Genomic DNA, 20,573 nt, shown 5'->3' with positions numbered 1-20,573 from the left:
CTGTCCACGGAGAAGCTCATATGCAGTGATCCCTAAAGACCACCAGTCCACAGCGAAAGAATAACCTGGGTGCGTTCCCTCCAATGACTGGAATAGTTCTGGTGCTGCAACAACAGACAAGACATTGGCATTCCAATAAAATGAATGCAAATTCAACAAATTATATTCATACTGTTAACAGTAATATTATTTGTACAGCCCACATGTAAAAAAAAAAAAAACCCCGATATTGCTGAAAACTATTCTAATTCCATGCTACTTTCTAGTTATTTTTTTAGTTAGGTAAAAGTTATGGAAAGCCCATTTCCGCCACTGAATAAAAATAAAACAAGGTTATCGCGACTTTTTATCTCACAATTCTGACTTTTTTTCTCATAATTGTGTGCAAGTTAAAAAGTAATATTTGTGAGATATAAACACGCAATTCTAAGAAACAAAAGTCAGAATTGCAATTCTGTGAAAAAAGTCACAATAACCTTTTTTTTTTATTCAGGTAAACGGGTTTACATAAAAAGTCCTTATTTTCAGTCAATAAATTAAAATGTACCTATTTTTTTTTAATTCAATTAAATTCTTTATTAATTAAGTCGGTGGAATGAGTTAAAATGTATACAATGAATACACCTCTTTCTCAGGGCACAGCTCTTTTGATATCACTACAACCTTCACAACAGTTATTTCTGGTCCTCCAATCTGATTGGCTGAAAGGTTTTTGTGTGTATCATTGTGTTTTCAGAGATGTGCGCTCCAGGGGATCAGCGGCCATTCAGCGCTCATAAACACGCTGAGATATGGGCTGTATAGCCTACAATACATTCAGAATTTGTACAGAACTTTTACTTTTCAGCCACATACTGTACATGCTGCAAAGTTTAGTAGGCAAAGTAGGCTCTGCTTCCAAGCCTGAAAGATTAGCAGGATCTTTGTTAACATCTTCCATGAAAATCTCTATACGGTTAGAGTCAGTGGTGGCACATGTTTGTTATTATGTCAAATTAAATGTTTTATTTTAATCATTGTGTTTTAAAGAAGTACATATCGTTTATTTTATTTACTGACATACTAAAGCACATGTAAAGTGCTTGATTATGATTATTTTAACTGTAGTGTGCAATTCAATATTTCATTTCAATGTGCACATAAATTGATTTCCAATGCAATTCTTCAGTTTTAACGTTGAAAGAGAACAAGACAAGAAGCTGCTAAATATTTAATAATTTAAAACTAAATTGCAACCAACTCAACTACTTTTCCTCAAATCCTGTTGTTTTATATGGAAAACATGCTATCATTTACATTTACAACTAATTATATTGAGATATGCAACGTTTTGCGTTTCGACAAATTACAATATGCCGTGAATGCAGAATTAAACTGTTTGCATTTTATTTTTACCTTGAAATATGAGTTTCAAAATCTTTTTGATGGTTCATTGACTTCTAATACAGTAAATAGCTTCTGTTTCGGTTTCCTCAACTGTGAAAACGTCATGAATTTAACATAACTGTACAATTTTTAATGACAGAGTAAAACATAAAAGGAGCCTTTGGCTGGCGTTGTGTTAAGTCACACAAATAAAGCAGTGTTAAACAGAAGCATGAAAGCTCTCACCCATGTATGGTTTTGTCCCTGCAATAGACGTGGCTTTTAAGTCCTCCTTCACAATAGCAGCGATGTTAAAGTCTGTCAAGTGAGCGTGACCTGCAAAGAGATAAACGCTCAATAGAGCCATATACTGCACACTACCGAATTTAATATGGGATTACAAGATATGAACACAAATGATGAAAAAGACGCATTTACTTTAAATGAATGCGGTTACACTGATGCTGATGCCAGAGATTGGTCTCATGCTAATTGCATACCTATTTGCATGCTACCCATTATTTGTTTTACTGTAAATTACTCACTGCTGAAAACATGGGACATACTACATCATGAAAGCAATGCCTGCAAGGTATACAATATCTGGAGAAAGCCAACCATTAGCATTGCCATTCATCTCAATGGCATTTGCTCAGTTGGAGCAGGACATATTACATATTAACAAACCCCTCTGTAAAAACCTGTAGAATATAGACAGAAATAAAGCTGTTCAGTTTGGTGTATGAAAGTGCAACAGAAATCTCTGAAGATTTATGGCTCACTAAATGAAAAAAAAAACTTGTAATTGAAATCTGCTGAGCGTAATAAAATAAACACTTAAATGTGTATTTTGGACACTTTATTTTCTCCCACTAGTCTCATAGTTGACTTGTAATGAAAGCAAAATAGCCCAATATCTCAAAATTGACCACTTAATAAGAAGAGTTGCCTTAAACTATAATAAAAAGATTTTTTAAATTTTCTTCATCTTGGATGCACTTATTTTTCCTTAACTTTGATTCATAAGTTGTAAAACTGTGGTGGCGTCGCATTAGAACAGTACACTCAGTCCAAAACAGCTATAGCTTTGTCTCACAGTATAAAGATTGAAACAGCACCTTTCAAAATCTGTTTCTTCTTTCTGGCCCAACAAAACGGTTTGGCTTGATTTGTGTGGCAGTTACTCTACTCATTCCTGGTAATGAGATGACACTAAGCTTCGGAGGAAATAACAGTAGCCGGAGTGAGGAGGCCAAAGTCAGCCGTTCACCTTGATGAAGATCTGCCATCGCTGCAGGGTGCGAGAGAACCGGAGCAGATGCGACACACAGAAGGAACAGGGTACACGGGGTTCAGTTTCTCTAAACGTATGTGTATGTGTGCTTATATCACAGAGACAGTAGATTCTGTGGATGTGTTGATATGAATGTAAAACACCTTCATGCAGCAGCTGCATTATTAACACACCGACAGAGGACCTCAGTGATAAAGAGAAGACGAAAGAGTTTCCTGCAGAGCAACAATCTCATTTGTATTCATAGCAATTCCGTTGCAGTCTTCTGTTTTTAAAGGAGTCGCGAGTTAGGAAAAGACTTTAGACTTTACATTCTATAAGAGGTTATTGTAGTACAAAAACATCCTGTTAGTTTCAGAACTCAAAATTTCCTGAACAGCTTTTATTGAAACCAAACAAAAGTAATCCACTACTTTACTAGTTACTTGAATAAAGTACTCTGATTATGCAGCTCACATTACTTGTAATGCATTACCCTCAATACAAACTATTTGTTTCAGTGACGAAAGCCCCGCTCATCGATTCATGCATGTATTAAAACCCCATAACTGTCACCGTCCCACCTGTGGGACGCTTGGCACTCTTTTTTATTGTTGTCTTTTTCTCTATCAAATCTTTTAGTAATCATCATAAATCATATATCATTTGAAAGCTTAGAAGCCCAAGATTCATCCTGTGAGAACCATTTTGACATTGGACATTTTGGACATTGCTTTACCATGGAAATGGTACTTTAAAATCTAATGGTGGTCACCTCCCACTTAGTGGGCAGGGCCAAGTGTCATAAAACATAATCCATTACGGTCTTCTAGAACCAAAACTTTTTATAATCTTGGCAACAAACATATCATCGGAAAGATCTGAGTCTCAGGATTTCAGGATTATTTTGAGATAGAAGTAAAATTCACAGAGAAATCTAGAGAAAATATAATTATGCAAAATTCAAAATAGTTTTGATGACTCCCAGTGGCTGTGTGTGGTATGACACCCTAAATAAAATCTCAGAGGAACCTCAATTTTTTTCATATCAACTTCAAATTTATAACATAACTTATTTAGACACAAGGCTTAAATTTTATACCAATTTTAGAGTAAAACCTGTTATGTAAAATATTTATAATAAATAAAATAAAATAAAATTAATATAGCACATATTATTTACCGTACATTTAAACTTCTATAACTTTTTGATACTTCAATTTTTTGAAAAAAAAATTGTGCAAATTTTCTTCTTTAAAAAGAGACCAATCTTATGTTTATATTCCAAAGTGTTCATAAATTACAGCAATTTTAGTTTGGATAGTGCACTTTAATGCCTATTTAAAAAATGGGGGGTTACAGTTAAGGGGTTAAATAGTGAGTAAATACAAGAGAAATGCAATAGGATTACTCCAGCAACAAAATGTTGGAGGTACTTAACTGTGAGGATTATAAGATGTTTTGCATTTGCGCATCACATCATGCCGCAAGATCTACCTTACTAACTATTAACACGCAGCAAATTAGGAGTTACGTCATAGTTAATAGTGAGAACTTGAGGTTAAAATTAAGTGTGACCTAATCATTTTATTTTTTGGTAAAAAAAAATAAAAAACATTTTTCACAGATTATTGTGACTGTTCTCTTCTTTTTATTTACTGTTTCTGGTTGCACTGGCACTCATCTCAGGTTCATTTCTTGACCTCTCACATGTGAGAATGCATGCATTTTTTTCTCTATTCTCAGTGCGTCTGAGTGCTCTTGGTTCCTGCAGAGGGGGCAAAAGAGGCAATGTATCTTTCATTCTTCAGGAAGTAAAAACCCGACTGTCCAGTGAGCTGTGTAGAGCACCTCCTCTAGACGCGAGGTCTGCAGGAGTCAGCGCTTTCCAGACACCCTCCAGGGGTTATAATTAGCACTGCTGTGTCTGTAAGCTGAGCGAATGGCCTTAAAAAGCATTTTGTCTTCCAAATGTCTGTCAGGTTTTCACTCAAAATCAAATGGATGTTTTGGCATGGGTTTCATCAGCCGTAAAGGGACAGTTCTCAATAAAATAAAATAAAACACAGATTAACATTTAATTACTTTAATCAATGTTTTCAGCATGACCCAAAGATTATATTGAGACCCATTTTATTACATTAGCCTAATTTGTTCAAATGATATTAGAATTTTTAGAAATTTCTTTATAATTTTTGGCCACAATGTGACTTTTTGAGTACTGTAAGTGCATGGTGCCGAAGACACATACTGAGTTTCGTAATGATACCGCAATGCGTTCGTAAAATCTAGCAACTTTTTTGTTACAATTCAAAATGACCAAAGCCAAAAAGGGCTGATATGGTAAAACTGTGTATGGTTCGAACTTGGTATCATGTACTGAATCTAAAAAGACCGGTTTTGTGATTTTTGGCCAAACTGTACACAAGTTATAAGCAAAAAGATAAATTTTTCATATCTCCCGACCACTAGGTGGGACAGTGCTGAAACACTGCAGGTAGCCTCAGGTCAGGCTTGTCATAACACACACCAAGTTTGGTCTCTATATGCCAAAATTTTGTGGAGATAAAGAATCAGATCCATTTTTGCGTGCTTTTCGTTAAATTCATTTGAAAGTTATTCTAGAACGGTTTGAGGAATCTAATTGAATTCCATAACTTTTTGCCAGCATGGTCTGAACAGGGCCGGCGCGTGCCTATAGGTGAACTAGGCCTAGGGCGGCAGCTCAGCCAGGGCGGCAAGAGAGAGAGAAGGTGAGAGAGAGAGAGAGAGAGAGAGAGAGAAGGCGAGAGAGAGAGAGAACTATTAATTTATTTGTTTGTTTCACATAGGTTACAATTATGGCACTTCAACATAATTTTTTAGTAGATATAAATAAATAAAAAACTTTACATTTCAAATAAAAATTCCCGCCTGGCAGCGCCCTATTAGTAGGTCTTTATGCATGCAAAATACTTTAATGTATATTCAAAAATGTCAAAACTAATAAAATTATCTGGTCATGACTCATGAGTAATCGCCTCCGTGGAAGAGCGCTTTTCGCTGCTTAGAGACCATGGGCGCGTATTTGGATTTTTATATGACATCGCATCTCTCAAAGAAAAGGAGAATACAATAGTTCTTCGGGATTGCTTAGGACTGGAAAAGGCCCTGACTCATGGAGACTCGCAGGATGTTGACGGGCATGAATTGTTTGAAGAGCTGACTGCTTTGGGCAGACGCCTGGTTGCTGGATCTAAACCACTGGATGCGCTTAAATTCAACTGTGAAAAAGGGATGGAAAACAATTTTCCAAATGTTTTTGTAGCACTGAGAGTTCTTCTCACTCTCCCCGTCACTGTGAGATCTGGAGAACGCAGTTTCTCGAAGCTTAAACTGATAAAAATTATCTCCGAAGTACAAGTTAAACTCGAGGATGCAATCAAAGCGTTTGATTTGCAAACGCTTTGATTGCATCCTCGAGTTTAACTTGTACTTCGGCATTCACAATTAGGGATCCTTAAGATGCATGTAAAAAAACTTGAGGTGGGGGCGGCACGATTGTGCTCTGCCTAGAGCGGCATTTGAGCTTGCTCCGACCCTGGGTCTGAAAATGACCTGAGCCAGTTTTGTCAAAAGTCAGACAAACCATCTAGAACAAGTTAGAAAAATGTGGTTCTTCGATCTATTAAAAATAGCAAAAAAATGAAACCTTTTGATTTTTTTATTTTATTGTTCGTTCGACTCTGCATGATCCAAGGATTCAGAGGAAAATTATTTTTGTTCTGTGCCTTACGGTTCAAAAGTTATTAGCTTAAATATGAGTTAAAATGTGACGGCGGTGCAAGAGAGTTTGAGTCAGAGATTCCACATTTGCTGTGGTTGATGTTGAGACTAGACGTGCTTGTATTCGGTAATGCGATATACCACGGTTAATATGCACAATATTGTTATTATGGGCACTTCTAAATACAGTGAATTATTCAGAATTTGGGATGCATTTTAAGAATACTTTTCCCACAAACTGGTCATCTTTCAAGCGCTGTATGCTGATTTAAAGATGCATGCTGCTCTGATGTAAACAAGCACACATGAGAAGCACATGAGGAACACGTGAGAGACGCCCCCAATGAAAGCACATTCACTCTTTGACAACAGATGGTGCTAAAAATCAGCCTTCAGATTTGTGGATTTGCTATGGTGTCCATCACAGTGCCAAATACTTAAATATTTAGACTTAATAGGCTATTAATTTTCAAACTTTTTTTTTACATTTTAATCTGGACTACAACATGCCCTAGATATTGTTTGGAAGTGTTTTGATTCTTTATCGTTCATTCACAGTTTACATTAGGGCTTCATTATTTAACATTTGTTAATTCATTATATACATTTCAGTACGAAATGTAGCTATTGCTCATTGTGAATGTTAATACATTAACATCTCGGTTACAATTGTAACCCTCGTTCCTTGATGGAAGGAACGGAGACGTTATGTCGAACGACATATGGGGTCTCACTTGGGAGGCCAATCATCTCTGAGTTTAAGAGAAAATGCCAATGAAAATTGGCTAGTGAATTTAACATACCTGAGCCACGTATTGTTACGTCTTGAGACATATAGTGTGTGTGTGTGTGTGTCTTGCTTTACTGGTCCCTTCGTTCTCTCTCTTTCACAGGATTGGACCCTACCAAAGTGATCTCCAGATCTGATTGGTGCCAATAGGACCAAGGAGCAGCAATAAAAGGATCTGCTGTGCCTGAGGAGGGAGCTCTGCTCATCTTGTGACTTCCTGTTGTTCCATTGTACGTGCGCTATTGTGTGTTTGCTACAGAGTGTTGATGCTCTTAGCTTGCCTGGTGATCTGCCTATTGTGTGCTGTGTGGATTTTGAGGTGATAAGGTGTTGTCAATCTCATTTTCCATTTTGTATATTTTGTAAAGTTTTGTAAGTACTCTTTTTTTACACTTGGAAGCTGTAGGGGTTGAGTGCCATTTTCTTTCGCAAATATTGTTTTCTCCTGTTTTTCATTAGATGGGGAGTTAGGGTAGCATATTGTATTTTTATTTAGTTTTTCTTTTGTTAGGAAATTTAGTATTTTTCTGTTAGGAGCTTACTTGGTGTTTGTTTGTTGTTTTGGCCTTTGCTCACCCCTGAAGTTGCGCTTTTACTCTGTGGTTCTGTAAATAAATTTACAAAGGATCTTTGATTGCGGATTTCGGTTTATGCTGCGGCCTTACCCTAGACAGGGTCGTAATAACTGGGGGCTCATCCCGGATCCTGTAAAACTAGATCATTTGATTAGGCCTGAGTCATCATGTTTGACCTAGATATATTCATTTGTTGTGGAAGTAGGTTATTAGTGTTTGATCTATCTTCATTTACTTAAAATTCAACGTTAGAAATATTTTATAAGTGTAGGAAAGATGACCGATTGGTTTCAGATTCTTTCTGTGTTGCTGTGTCATCTAGTACCCTAGAACAGATGTTAAAGGATGAGTGGACATGCAGATTTTGCCACTGGACAGTGGGGTTAAGGAGGGGGCTGTTGTATCGATGGTGGCTGATGAGGCTCCCTCTCACATGAGTCCTTTTGTTGCTCACAATGATCCTTTGTTAGCAATCAGGCTAAAAGAAATTGAATTGCATATAAAAATACACACTGGCTGTTGTGTTTGCATGGTATCAGTACTTCATTATTATTTGTTGCTAGTAAGGATATTAAGTTGGCAACTACTTTTAGGGAATCTGAGGTGGACACATACTTCATTGCCTTTGAGCTAGTGGCATCTACCATGAGATGGCCCAAAGAGCGGGGGTATCGTTACTGCGGTGCAGGTTGGTAGGTAAATCCTAAGAAGTGTTGTAAAACCTTGGGAAGTGTTAGGTGTCGCCCAGCCCACAGCTCGACAGATGTCTGCCAGAGAGGCGCCATGCACCAGCGCATAGGAGGAGGCCACACTCCATGTGGAGTGGGCTCTCACCCACAGGGGACACGGCTCGCCTATGGAACGGTATGCCAAGACGATGGTATCCACTATCCAGTGGGCCAACCTCTGCTTGGAGACAGCCTTCCCCTTCTGATGACCTCCAAAGCAGACCAGGAGCTGCTCAGAGCTTCTGAAGCTCTGGCTGCAGTCCACGTATATGCGAAGCGCTCTTATGGGACACAACAACACGAACGCTGGATCTGCCTCCTCCAGGGACAGTGCTTGCAGGTTCACCACCTGGTCTCGGAAGGGAGTGGGAACCACGAAACAGCCTTAGTGTTGTCCGTGCGGACCAACAGGTGCCTGTCTAGCAACAGCGGCTGAAACCGCTGTAAAGCAAGATGCATTGCCAGCAACTCCAGACAGTGTATGTGCCAAAGCAGGTCTGACCAGGGGCTGAATAGGCGGTGACACATCACTGTGATGGTGACACAATGTGAAGACACAGGGGGACAGGGAGAGCCCGAAGGGGAGGACCTTGTACTGCAATGCCTGACCCTCGAATGCAAACCACAGAAACGATCTGTGGCGAGGGCAGATCGAGACATGAAAGTACGAGTCTTTCAGGTCGATTGCTGCAAACCAGTTCTGGGGCTTAACGAATTTGATAATGCGTTTCAGCATTAACATCTTGACTGGGAGATTGTGCAGGGCCCGATTCAAGACTCGCAGTCTTCCTAGTTGTCTTCCTAGAGGACGTCGCAGCCAGGAATGATATGGTGGGCACCGCTCTCCTGCAGGAGGCTCGACGTGCCGGCCTCAAAGAACTCTCAGCATGGGGCGGAGCTGGTGTGGAGGACGCAGGGGGCCACCGATGGCGACGAGCAGGCTGAGGCGCTGCCCGCAAAGGTATGGTGTCAACCGGAGGATCACGTCGGGGAAAGATGTGCTGGATGGCCTCTAGTCTGCTTTTGCACTGACGAGACCTGCTGGGCAAAGTCCTCGGCAGTGTCACTGAAAAGACCTGCCTGGGAGATAGGAGTATTGAGAAAGCGGGCTTTGTCGACGTCTCTCATCTCGGCTAGGTTCAGCTAGAGATGGCGCTCCTGGACCACCAGCGTGGACATCGCCTTCCCTGACTTTTGTCACCCGTAAGGCGAAGTCAGTCGCCGTGCGCAGCTCCTGCATCAACCTCGGGTCGGTACCACCCACGTGCATTGCTTTTAGCACCTTGGGTTGATGTACCTGCAGGATAGCCATGGCATGCAGGGCAGAGGCAGCTTGGCCCACAGCACTGTAAGCCTTGGCAGCCAGAAACGGCGACAGCTTACAGGCCATGGACGGGAGACGCAGACAATTCCTCCAAGTGGCTGTGTTTTGCCGGCACAGGTGCACCACAACTGCTCTCTCCACCTGGGGATAGTTCACGTACCCCCTGGGTGCCCCGCCATCGAGGGTGGTGAGGATGGATGAGGGAGACGGGTGGCTTCTGGCCATGAAAGGGGCCGTCCACGACTCACGGCTTCCCGGGCAAGCATGTCCGACAACTCCAAGTCAGATTCGGCAGCAGCGACAACACCTGAGGGGGGCAGCCCCTGAGCTGCAAAATTTAGCTAATTCTCTTAAACTAAATAGGCAGCCTTCTTTCCTTAATTATTTTAGTTTAATAATCAGTTCCCCAATTCAAACACCAAAACTGCTTAAGTCCCCTAAAAAAAAAAAAAAAAAAAAATTTGGAAAACGCATCTCTTGGTTTTATTAGTAAAAAGTCCTCATTATTTTCTATACAACACTGAATCACAATTTTTTTATGAAATCCACACATCATTTTTAATTATCACCTTAATTTTTTTAATGAAAATTACAAGACCCATGATTAATTTTTTACAGCGTATAAGACAAAAGTTATTAAACCGTATTATACTGTAATATGATAACATTTTAAAATTAAATTTCTATATCGTGGTACTACCATAAACGGTGATAAAAGCATTAGCAATTAATCACAACATGAACATTTTATACTGGCATATCCTTTGGGGAAGTCGTGGCCTAATGGTTAGAGGGTTGGACTCCCAATCGAAGGGTTGTGGGTTCTAGTCTCGGGCCGGACGGAATTGTGGGTGGGGGAAGTGCATGAACAGTTCTCTCTCCACCTTCAATACCACGACTTAGGTGCCCTTGAGCAAGGCATCGAACCCCCAACTGCTCCCCGGGCGCCGCAGCATAAATGGCTGCCCACTGCTCTGGGTGTGTGCTCACAGTGTGTGTGTGTGTGTGTTCACTACTCTGTGTGTGTGCATTTCGGATGGGTTAAATGCAGAGCACAAATTCTGAGTATGGGTCTCCATACTTGGCTGAATGTCACTTCACTTCACTTCACTTCACTTAGTTGAGACTGTCCTCTATCACTGTGTCAAATTTCACAACTTTCCCACAAGTGGTTCTATGGGTTCCCATAGACTTCCAGAGTGGAAGAAGAAGAAGAATATATATGAGTATATTTAGAGAAATTACATTGTTGGGGTAAAGAATTGATTAGATATTTCAAAAAGGCTTTAAAACATGTAAAAACAAAACAAATATTGTTTGTTTTGTTTCAATGATACTGAACTTAAGCCAGTTGTTGGCCTGTAGTCCACAGCAATGCATTCAATCAAGTTTGCAAATCTCTTTAAAACTCTACACTATTTAGTTGTCGAATAAACTAAATTTGTTTATTTGAATATAACTAAAATACATTGATTGCAACCGCTTACCTTAAAAAAAGTAAATTCAGTGAATTTTTTTTTAGTGCAATGTGTCAATTTACAGACCTAAATCAATCCACAAAAACAAAATATTCCCTGAAAATTGAGTTAACTCAGAATGAGTGTGAAATGGAGAGGAATTTAGGGTCATAAAAGTCTGAATCTGAATAGGAAACAACTGCTCAGAGAACAATGACATAAATCTGTACTGACAGAAGCAGCCTAGATCAAAATAGAAAACCCCACTGATGTTCTTGAGCACAGGAACATGTGTCTAGCTGAGGCACATTAAAGGACAAAAACCGTACACTCGTGAAAAAGAGGTTTTGACAGCAATATCATAAAAGAAACATTTATGGTTCCTGAAAGATCCTCAGTGAACAGCTCTTAAATCTTTTTGGCCTCGTCATTTTTAGGTTAAACTTGGTACTTTTGCAGTCTTGAAATGTAACTTTATGTATGTATGCATGTATGTGTGTATGTATTTATTTATTTTCAGGAAAATATATCTAATATAATTTTGTTCAATAATATATATTTCTTTTTATTATTTAGATTTCTAAGGGGTTTTTATAAATGGTCTTTTTTCTTACTGCAAATGGACCCATATCCATATCATAATTTGTGTGTGTGTGTGTGTGTGTGTTCACATAGCTAATGTGTCTCCAATTCACCATCCGATAAAGCTACTAATTTTAAATTGTCAAAATATTAAATTTTTCAACCAAAACAGATTTTTTTCTTATTGAAAATAAAGTTTAAAAATCTAAACAACCATTTTCCACTACATGGAGGCCTTTGTGTAATGGAACATTTCCATGGATGTTAAAGGTTCTTCATGGAACCACAGATCCCAATAAAGAACCTGCAGGTGATGCTTGTCTCCTTTAATGTAAAAAAACAAAAACAAAGGGCTGTGCCATTCTCTAAAGTGTGCATGGATCTGCGACTTCTAGTCCAACAAAAATAGACCAAGTATATTTCAACATGCACAACAATTTGGATAAAATGGAAACTGGGATGCAGGGTCATGTCTTAGCACTTTAGTGAAGATTGTATTAGAAATCTCTGTGGAGACAATTAATGCTTCCAGAACCAAAACTACTGAAAATTGCTTGGTTATTGTTGATTTCCTCACTCCAAAATTCACTGGCCTTCCCTGTCCTCTTCCACCACCTGTGTTTGTTGTTGTTCAGAGACGGGGTCATAACTACCTTCAAATTAATATTCCACTGCCTATTATTATACTGATGAAAAGTTATACAGGCTGCTTTTTCTGCCTGACACTATCCAGACCAATGTGAAGCATCTGCCATGAATAACCTTCAATGCCTTTCTGTCACCAGTGTTATCCCTCAGCAAATCAGAAAGAGAGAGAGAGAGTCAGTCTGAGCAATAGTAATAGTGATGTTTTTCCTGAGAAGAAGCACTAACAGCAGATGGTGATTTATAGTATCTTTAGAACTTACCGTGCTCATCCAGCAAAATGTTGTCTGGCTTAATGTCTCTGTGAACACATACATAAAGTTTAGTTAGGACAAACGCTCTGTAGACACTTCACTCTAACAATTCATCTGGATACAGCAGAAAACCAGTAAAGCATCACATTAACATGTCAGCTGTTAAAATAAGAAACACTCGTGCCAAAAAGAGCATCCAGCGTCACTGGAAAATCTGTGTGTGAGGAAGATCCAGAAAATGAGTGATTACAGATGACAGTGTAATTAACTAATTAACAATCTTAAAAAGTTATAGTTAAGCTAAACCAGAGAGAACAAATAAACATTTCCATTAGGTATGATATTTTTCACCTCAAATCTTCCAGGGACATTGTTTAACCTTTATAATTTTCTAACCATCTTTCATGTAATTTCATGTATTTAATCAATGAATAAAATTAGAACAAAAAGATACTAGAGTGCTGATATCGATCAATTAAATCAATCAACAAAATCCCTTTTGCACTTCAGATGCTGCATCCGAAGTGGAATTTAAATGCATTTACACAGACTGTTTAATTCAGCTAAGAAATGCCATGAATGCATTTACACACCAGTTACAATTGCATAAATGTTATATGATTTTAAATATAAAATAGAATGAACATAGAACTATGCAAAGCTGCTTTAAATATGAAACTAAAACCAAGAAATCGCTGTCTTAATGAGTGAGTCATTGATTCACTCATTCAACTGATTTGTTTGAAACGGCTGATTCATTCAGGAATGAAGCTAGTGACTTTATGGGGCCGGTTGCATAAACTAGACAAGTCTTAAAAAGTTAGTCATCCAATTTATTTTATTTTTTCTAGACTGGTCATAGCTTTGATGAAACGGTAGATCGGTCTTATTTTTGTTGGAAAGTAAGACTGGTTACCCTTTGGCAACTGCTAGTTCTTAAGACACATGGTTTCTGAGTTTATGCAACTATCCCTAGCAGATTTCAGAACCAGATACTTGAATACTACTACTAAAGGTAAACTATAAATAGTAAGAGTAGTAAACTTGTACGCCGTTTCAAATTTAGCCACTGTCTTCATGAATGGCTTATTGAATCATTGACTTGATTCATTCAGAAATGTCGAATCATTCTAGAAGAAACACCACTGTGTTGATCAGAGGTGCAATCATTGTCGAAATAGAGCAAAACAGTCCATACTGACAGCTTGGTGTCTAAAATAATCAAGTGATGTTAACTTGAACATAACATCCCATTTGAACAGTGGTGGCCAAAATGATTAGCACACTAGTATTTTCACCAGCCGAAAAATTGTTTGAAATCAGTTATTTGTATTGTTTGCTGTAGTGTGTCAGTAGGAAATATCCATTTACATTTCAAAACATTCATTGTGCCATTAATTGTAATAATCCAGTGAGATGTTTGTGCTGCACACAGAGATGTGAGCTGATCATCATCAATCTGTTTGGAGTGACATGAAATAACAGAACAAACTGAGACAAACTCAATCCAGAAGAATTACTGTGTCTCCAAGACGCTTTAAGAAACCTCCTGTAAAAGCTCCTGAGAAACTCTTTACTTTAAACTACTGCTTCAAAAGGATTGGCCATCAAATGTTGATTTCATTTAGTTAATCGAAGTTCATAGATAAAGAAAATCTATTTTTAATATTTATTTTTTTTTGACAGCATCCTCTTTTTACAGAATTTTACACAAGTGCCTTAACTTTTAACAGCACTGGAGCTTTGTCGGAAGGTTTTTTGAAGCGTCTTGAACAGTTTGTTCTGTTTCTTCATGTCACTCCAGACAGACTGATGATGATGAGATCATATCTCTATGTGGAGCACTGGCTGCTGTCAGACAATAATCTCAGTGGATTATTACAATTAATTCCATAATGAATGCTTGGAAATGTAAACTGATATTTCCTACTGACAGTGACACACTTCAGAAAAAGATAGAAATAACTGACTTGAAATCTTTTTTTTTTTAGCTGCTAAGTGTTCTAATCATTTTGGCCATCACTGATAACAGCCAGAAGCTCACGATTTTGAAACAGAGCTGGCTGAGCGATAACATTTAAAAGCAACAAACCAAAAAGACGTATCTAGACATACATTTTCCACTAAATTGGAATCCATAGACTAATTAACATCAACTTTGCATATCGAAGCGAGGAGTTGCTGTTGACAGATCACAGGTGCTTTCCACAAAGAGGTGAGCTCAGGTGTGAAAGGTCAAGCGTGTTGAGTTTAATGAGCTGACATTTGCACAGAGCCACTGCTTATCAGCAGCACACACTAAACCCAAAGATGCTCGTCATGGCAGCTGCTGGATGGTTTCCTGGGCAACAGGTGTCAAGGAAACCTTCCTCCAGCCGGTTATATGTGCTTTCATCCAATGGGCAATTCATGTTATTAGTCATGTAAAAGGAGTCTGTTTACAGTTTTTGAACTGAACGTTTACAAACAAGAGGAACTTTTTCAAACAAGAGGAACATTTCAGATTGTCTTTTTTATTTTTAATTTTTATTCTATGGACTCTAGTGCTGCTCAATCAGACCACGCCCCCTTATTTGCATATTCCATGGGCGGTAATTATTTAAATTAGTGACAGTGTGACATTTTTAATGCTCAAACAGCAACATTTCACACTGAATTTGAAAACCTGAAAAAGCATAATTAGGACCTAGAACTAGACAATAATTCAGTATCAATATATATACTGTATAGTAGCATCTGATTTGTAATGAGCATGTGTGACAGAATCATCAGCCAGTCAAATGTTGACGTTCAATGACAGCACGCTCTCTGGGTCTAGCAATGTGCACAGTACTAGCCCCAGCCAGGGTTGCCAGGTTTTCAGAGGGGTGTCCCATTAAAATCACATTCTAGGAGTAAAATACACATTTTTTGGCAGGGTTTCTCTGGTAAAATTCACATTCCCGGGGCTAAATATCACAAAACTGAGGTCACTTCAACCAGCGGACATAAAAACAACCCGTGGCAGCAGTGTTAAAGTAGTTCATCTGATAAAGTAGCGTTTATGAGCGGAGCGCTGCTTTGTGTTCAGCCAGTACCTCTCCAAAAGCACCTCCTGCTGGCAGAGAATGAATTGCATTTTCAAAAAGGCCCTCGAGCAACGTGTTTTTGTTGCTGCGCACTCTTTTGTTTCTGTTTTCTGCAGCAACTCTGAGCATTTTTCATATTCTTTATCTTGTCTGAAGCACATTTGTTTCAGTTTAAGAATAATCAGCCAATGTACAGTTTAAAGGTGAGTTTAAGGCGAGTCTGAGAGTCTTATGTTTATTTGACAGTAATTACACTGAGAGGCTGCCAAAAAGAGGCATACAATATCTGGTCACCGTTCAGCAACAGCTGTCAATAGTTGTTCCCTCCTGTACCGTTATAAAGGTGCTTTGACTTCAGTGACTGGATGACAGTAGCTAATAATCATTACTTGTCAATATTATCTACAACCTGTAGGAGTCGATTCAGCGGTTATAAAAGTGACATGGGAAGTCAGCATGAGTTCTTCGTCCACACCTCACACACCTGGCCTTTCTCAGAGCTCAGTGGCAATGCTATCTGACCACCCAAAGCCATCCACCACCTTTTCTTTCGCTTGACTGCTCCAACAACCTATTAGCAGGATCTAATGGCCTCATTACATCACATATCATGATGAGGGCTGTAAGTGAGCTGGTTTCCTGGTCACCGGATCCCTGCTGAGATGCTTAGGAACAGAGGGACAGCTGGAGACTGACACAAAAGCGCTTTAATAAACCTCAATGTTTGCTAGTGGTGCTTGATGAAGGGAGATGGCTGATTTTCAGATTAACTGGACCAAGCTGGACATGTGTTACCCTTTACTGGCCTTTTGTCCAATACAACCAACTCCATGATTAAAATACCCAGCCAATATTTTCACTGTTAACTCTAGACATTGCATATTAGTTGTTTTTAGTAATTAAAAGGCACATATTAATCTTATTTTGCATGATCATATTCTAGATTTCAATCTGTACCCCATACTTAAATGTAACAAATATCTATAAATTATCAAGCAGCTACAGTATTTAGGAATTTATTAAGGCAAAAGTTTTTGTTTTTTTTTTTTCACTTTTTGCATTTACACATCTAAACTTACAAGCTTACAAGAATATTATTTATTCTAAAAGGGATTTAATTGACATGAGCACTCAGCCAGTTATGAAAATGTGCCAGATTTGGCCATATAGACTCATTTTCATCTGCAGTCCCTGGCAGGTTGATGGTATAAAGTATATGCCTACAATAAATAAATGATATGACCATATGGTGCATTAAACAGTTAAGAATCTTGTAAAAGCAGATGCTAGTAAACATAAACAGAAGCGTGTTGACACAAAGACAACAAAATTACTCCAAAACATATGCAGACAGAACATGAGTCTGCTTATGTTTTGAATTACGGTGAATTATGGTTTTGTTTAATGTAGTGGGGCCATATTAGATAATAAAAACACTTTATACAGTAAAATATATGCAAATGAAATCATGTTTTCTCAGTTAAAAAAACAAACAAACAAAAAAGCTATTTCAATTTGAAAGCAGAAATGAAACTTGACTAGATATCAACCTCAGCTGGAACTGTCGCATATCTTAGGAACAAAATGAGAAGTGTCATATTGTTAACTATTCATTCAAATACTCAGATAAACACAAGCAGAGAGCAAAACAAATGGCTCCGAGGCTGCAAAGCACATCAGATTGATCTGCAGGTGTCAGACTGAGCTGATTCAAGCTGACAGCTGTCGCTCTGTGTGAGAGGACAGTCAACATACATTACCAAACAAAAACATTTAATAACCAACACCTTTCATACACACACCAGGCATCTTAATGCAGCTTTTCAGTTATGATACCCTCAGATTTTTTAGATGTTTTTTGAGGATTAATGATGCATTTTTTTATATCATTAATTTTTGGTCTGTTTATTTATTGCACAACAAAGCCAATAAACATTGCATACAATAACTTTATACAAACCAGGGTTTGCATAAAAAAGACAATTGTAGGCATGACATGCAATATCTATGCACACTCGTTTTATGCAATTTTTATCTCATTAATATTCAGATGTGTTTAAAAGAGCAAACACTCTGCTTTCCATGTATTTATTGTTATTATTTAAATCATAAGATCAAGAACCTATTAAATAAACTAGGGATGCACCGAAATTTCGGCCACCGAAAATTTTCGGCCGAAAATGGCCTTTTCGGTTTTCGGCCGATAGACTTTTATCACCGAAACAACACGGCCGAAATGTTGTGATGACGCAAACAGAAACCGCGACCTGCACGTGCACCTGCATAGCAAAGACCACGAGCTCCCCGCGACATTCACTTAACACCAGTGAGAACATTCTCGTATTCTTCGTATTCCTTTATTCGCAGCACTAAAGCGTCTCCTAACAAAGAGATTAAGACGAACCACGAAGTAAAAACAAAGAAAAGTACAGTCTTATAGAGTCTGTTAGCACACGTCTCACTGGGATCTTTTCGGATCCTCTGCACTTCATCGCGAATGTGCTTGATCCGCGTTATAGTGACCATTACTTGGATGCGGAAATAAGGCAGCGCGCACGAGAAATGATCCAGGCTGCGCTGGATGCGGAGAACCCGCGTGGAGACTGAGAAGTGCCAAGCGCAGGAGACAGATCAGAGCACAGAAAAAAAGACTGGTCTCTGCACCAGATGAGTGGCATGCACCATCGTTGTCTGATATGTTCAGTGGAATTCTGCAAGAAAGTGCCTCAAATAATAATAATACGTTGGCTATTTTGTTCTTATACACACACACAAACATATATACATACATAATATCAGATTGTAGCCATATTTATGCTAGATTTTCTGCTAGATTTCTGCTTTAATTTGATAAAAAATGTTTATTTATGCCCTGGCCCTATTTAAATACACTCTCTCAAATATTTCTCAAATGTCAGGCAGATGACAAGCTCAACTGCTCAATAGCTAGATGGTTATCTGTCTGAAGTCCCCATCCCCAGAAGTGATAACAGTCTTGCCAACTGGAGAAGTGATGCACTTTCTAGTCCTACATAGAAAAATTTCAAATGCACTTCACCTAAATGCACTTTGTTTTTATGAGAGAACTGTTCATTTTAAAACCTTTCTGCAGGCCATTAGGCCTGTACATTATTATTATTAAATATACACATGAGTGGGATAAATTTTTAGTTTGAATTTTATTTTATACTGTGCATTGTTGCAATGTGCTTAATAAATATTTACATCATTTGTAATTATGTTTTTTATGTTGTTTTTTTTAAATAAGTTATGTAATCGTAATTATCTTTGAAACTTTAATATCAATTTATGCAATTGCAATGTCTTAATTTTAGTAAAGTTAGTACACGGTCATAGCAATAAATGCAATGGTACTAATAATTGGCATAATTTATTTCGGTGTTTCGGTTTCGGTTTTCGGCCTTGGTTTTCTCTTTTTCGGTTTTCGGTTTCGGCCAAGAATTTTCATTTCGGTGCATCCCTAAAATAAACCATTTAAAATGATAAAAAAAAACTGAAACTATATAAAAACATGGCAAACCGCACACAGAAATTTCAGGCGTGTAAAAATAGGCTGTTGACATAATTATGACAAAATGAACTTGTATGATTGATTTACATGCATCTTTTGTTGTTCTTTTATCTGTAAATTCAGTCTCTGTAATATTTTATATTATTTTGTTTTAGGTTACACTCTTCTTTGGCATCTCTCACTAAAATAGCTTGTGGTTTTAACATGTTTTTATAGTAAAGAGCTGCTGCTAACTACTGCTAACAGTTTGTCTCTTCTAGTGTTTTGTTTCGTACTGATAAATTGGATGCGAAAGGCAAATGCCATTCAACATGCACTAAAAAAGTGCAGTTAGTGTTTTGATTTTATTCGGATTTCATATAAACTTTATCAATGTTTTCAATGTTGATTCAGTTCAATTCGCTAAAAAGTGTTGATGTTGCAGAATTCATCAGTTATGAAGAAATTCAGCTCAGTTCAAGTTTAGTTCTCATCCGATTATGAAGTATATAATTGATCTAATATATACATTAATATATATACATTGTAAATTCTTTTAATGATTTTGCACGACTTTCTTGTAATCATAAACGCAACGCAAACATCAGTTTAGAAAATGAATCCCATTTGAATAGTGCAAAATGAAGAATGGATTTGTTAGTGAATGTTTTGGTCTTTCTCACTCATCTGCCACATCCTGTTTTGAAGAGCCTCATCTCTTAAGATCTGTTAACTGAGCAGCTATACTAGCGTTAATAATTCAAGTAGCGGTGAGAAAAAAAAAACCAGAGTGTATTGTTTTCGTCTCAGGAGCGCAGTGGGAACAGGGGTGTCCATCTCATGGGAGATCTAGCATGAGGAACGGAAATGCACTAGAGGCTGATAAACACATGTGCTGTTCAGAGTGTGAATATGAAGTTTCTCAAATATCTCAAAATACCCGACAAATATTTTTTTTTTATAACTTATTCAAATTGCCACTTTTAGGGTATGAGCCAAAGCATGTTATTTGTGTTTTTCCCCTAAAATGAAAGTGAGCTGCTGCTCCTGCCTCCCTTTTCAAATGAGTGTGGAGCAGTCAGTGTTGCCAAGTCTGTGGTTTTCCCAAGGGTTTAAGTGACCCCAGTGATGTGATATTATGCTCCTAAAATGCTAATTTTACCATGGGAATCCCACCTAAAACTTGTATTTTACCTCACGGAATGCAATTTTTTCCTGTGAGATCCCCCTCAAAAT

General features: G+C 38.1%; 1 protein-coding gene across 1 annotated transcript in view; it reads right to left on the bottom strand.

The window, feature by feature from the left end:
- The window catches only part of LOC127985351 (serine/threonine-protein kinase 32B), a 50,076-nt gene that overhangs the window by 10,592 nt on the left and 18,911 nt on the right, over positions 1 to 20,573 (bottom strand). Inside the window, exons 6-8 of the mRNA XM_052587328.1 lie at positions 12,768 to 12,805; positions 1,612 to 1,701; positions 1 to 104 (exon numbers count right to left, since the gene is read on the bottom strand). Coding sequence (XP_052443288.1) covers positions 1 to 104; positions 1,612 to 1,701; positions 12,768 to 12,805 — 232 coding nt within the window. The remainder of the gene's footprint in view (positions 105 to 1,611; positions 1,702 to 12,767; positions 12,806 to 20,573) is intronic.

This window comes from Carassius gibelio, chromosome B21, assembly GCF_023724105.1.
Source record: "Carassius gibelio isolate Cgi1373 ecotype wild population from Czech Republic chromosome B21, carGib1.2-hapl.c, whole genome shotgun sequence".
NCBI classification, from domain to species: domain Eukaryota; kingdom Metazoa; phylum Chordata; class Actinopteri; order Cypriniformes; family Cyprinidae; genus Carassius; species Carassius gibelio.
The sequence above is the reverse complement of the archived record's forward strand: the minus strand, read 5'-3'. Positions and strand labels throughout refer to the sequence as shown.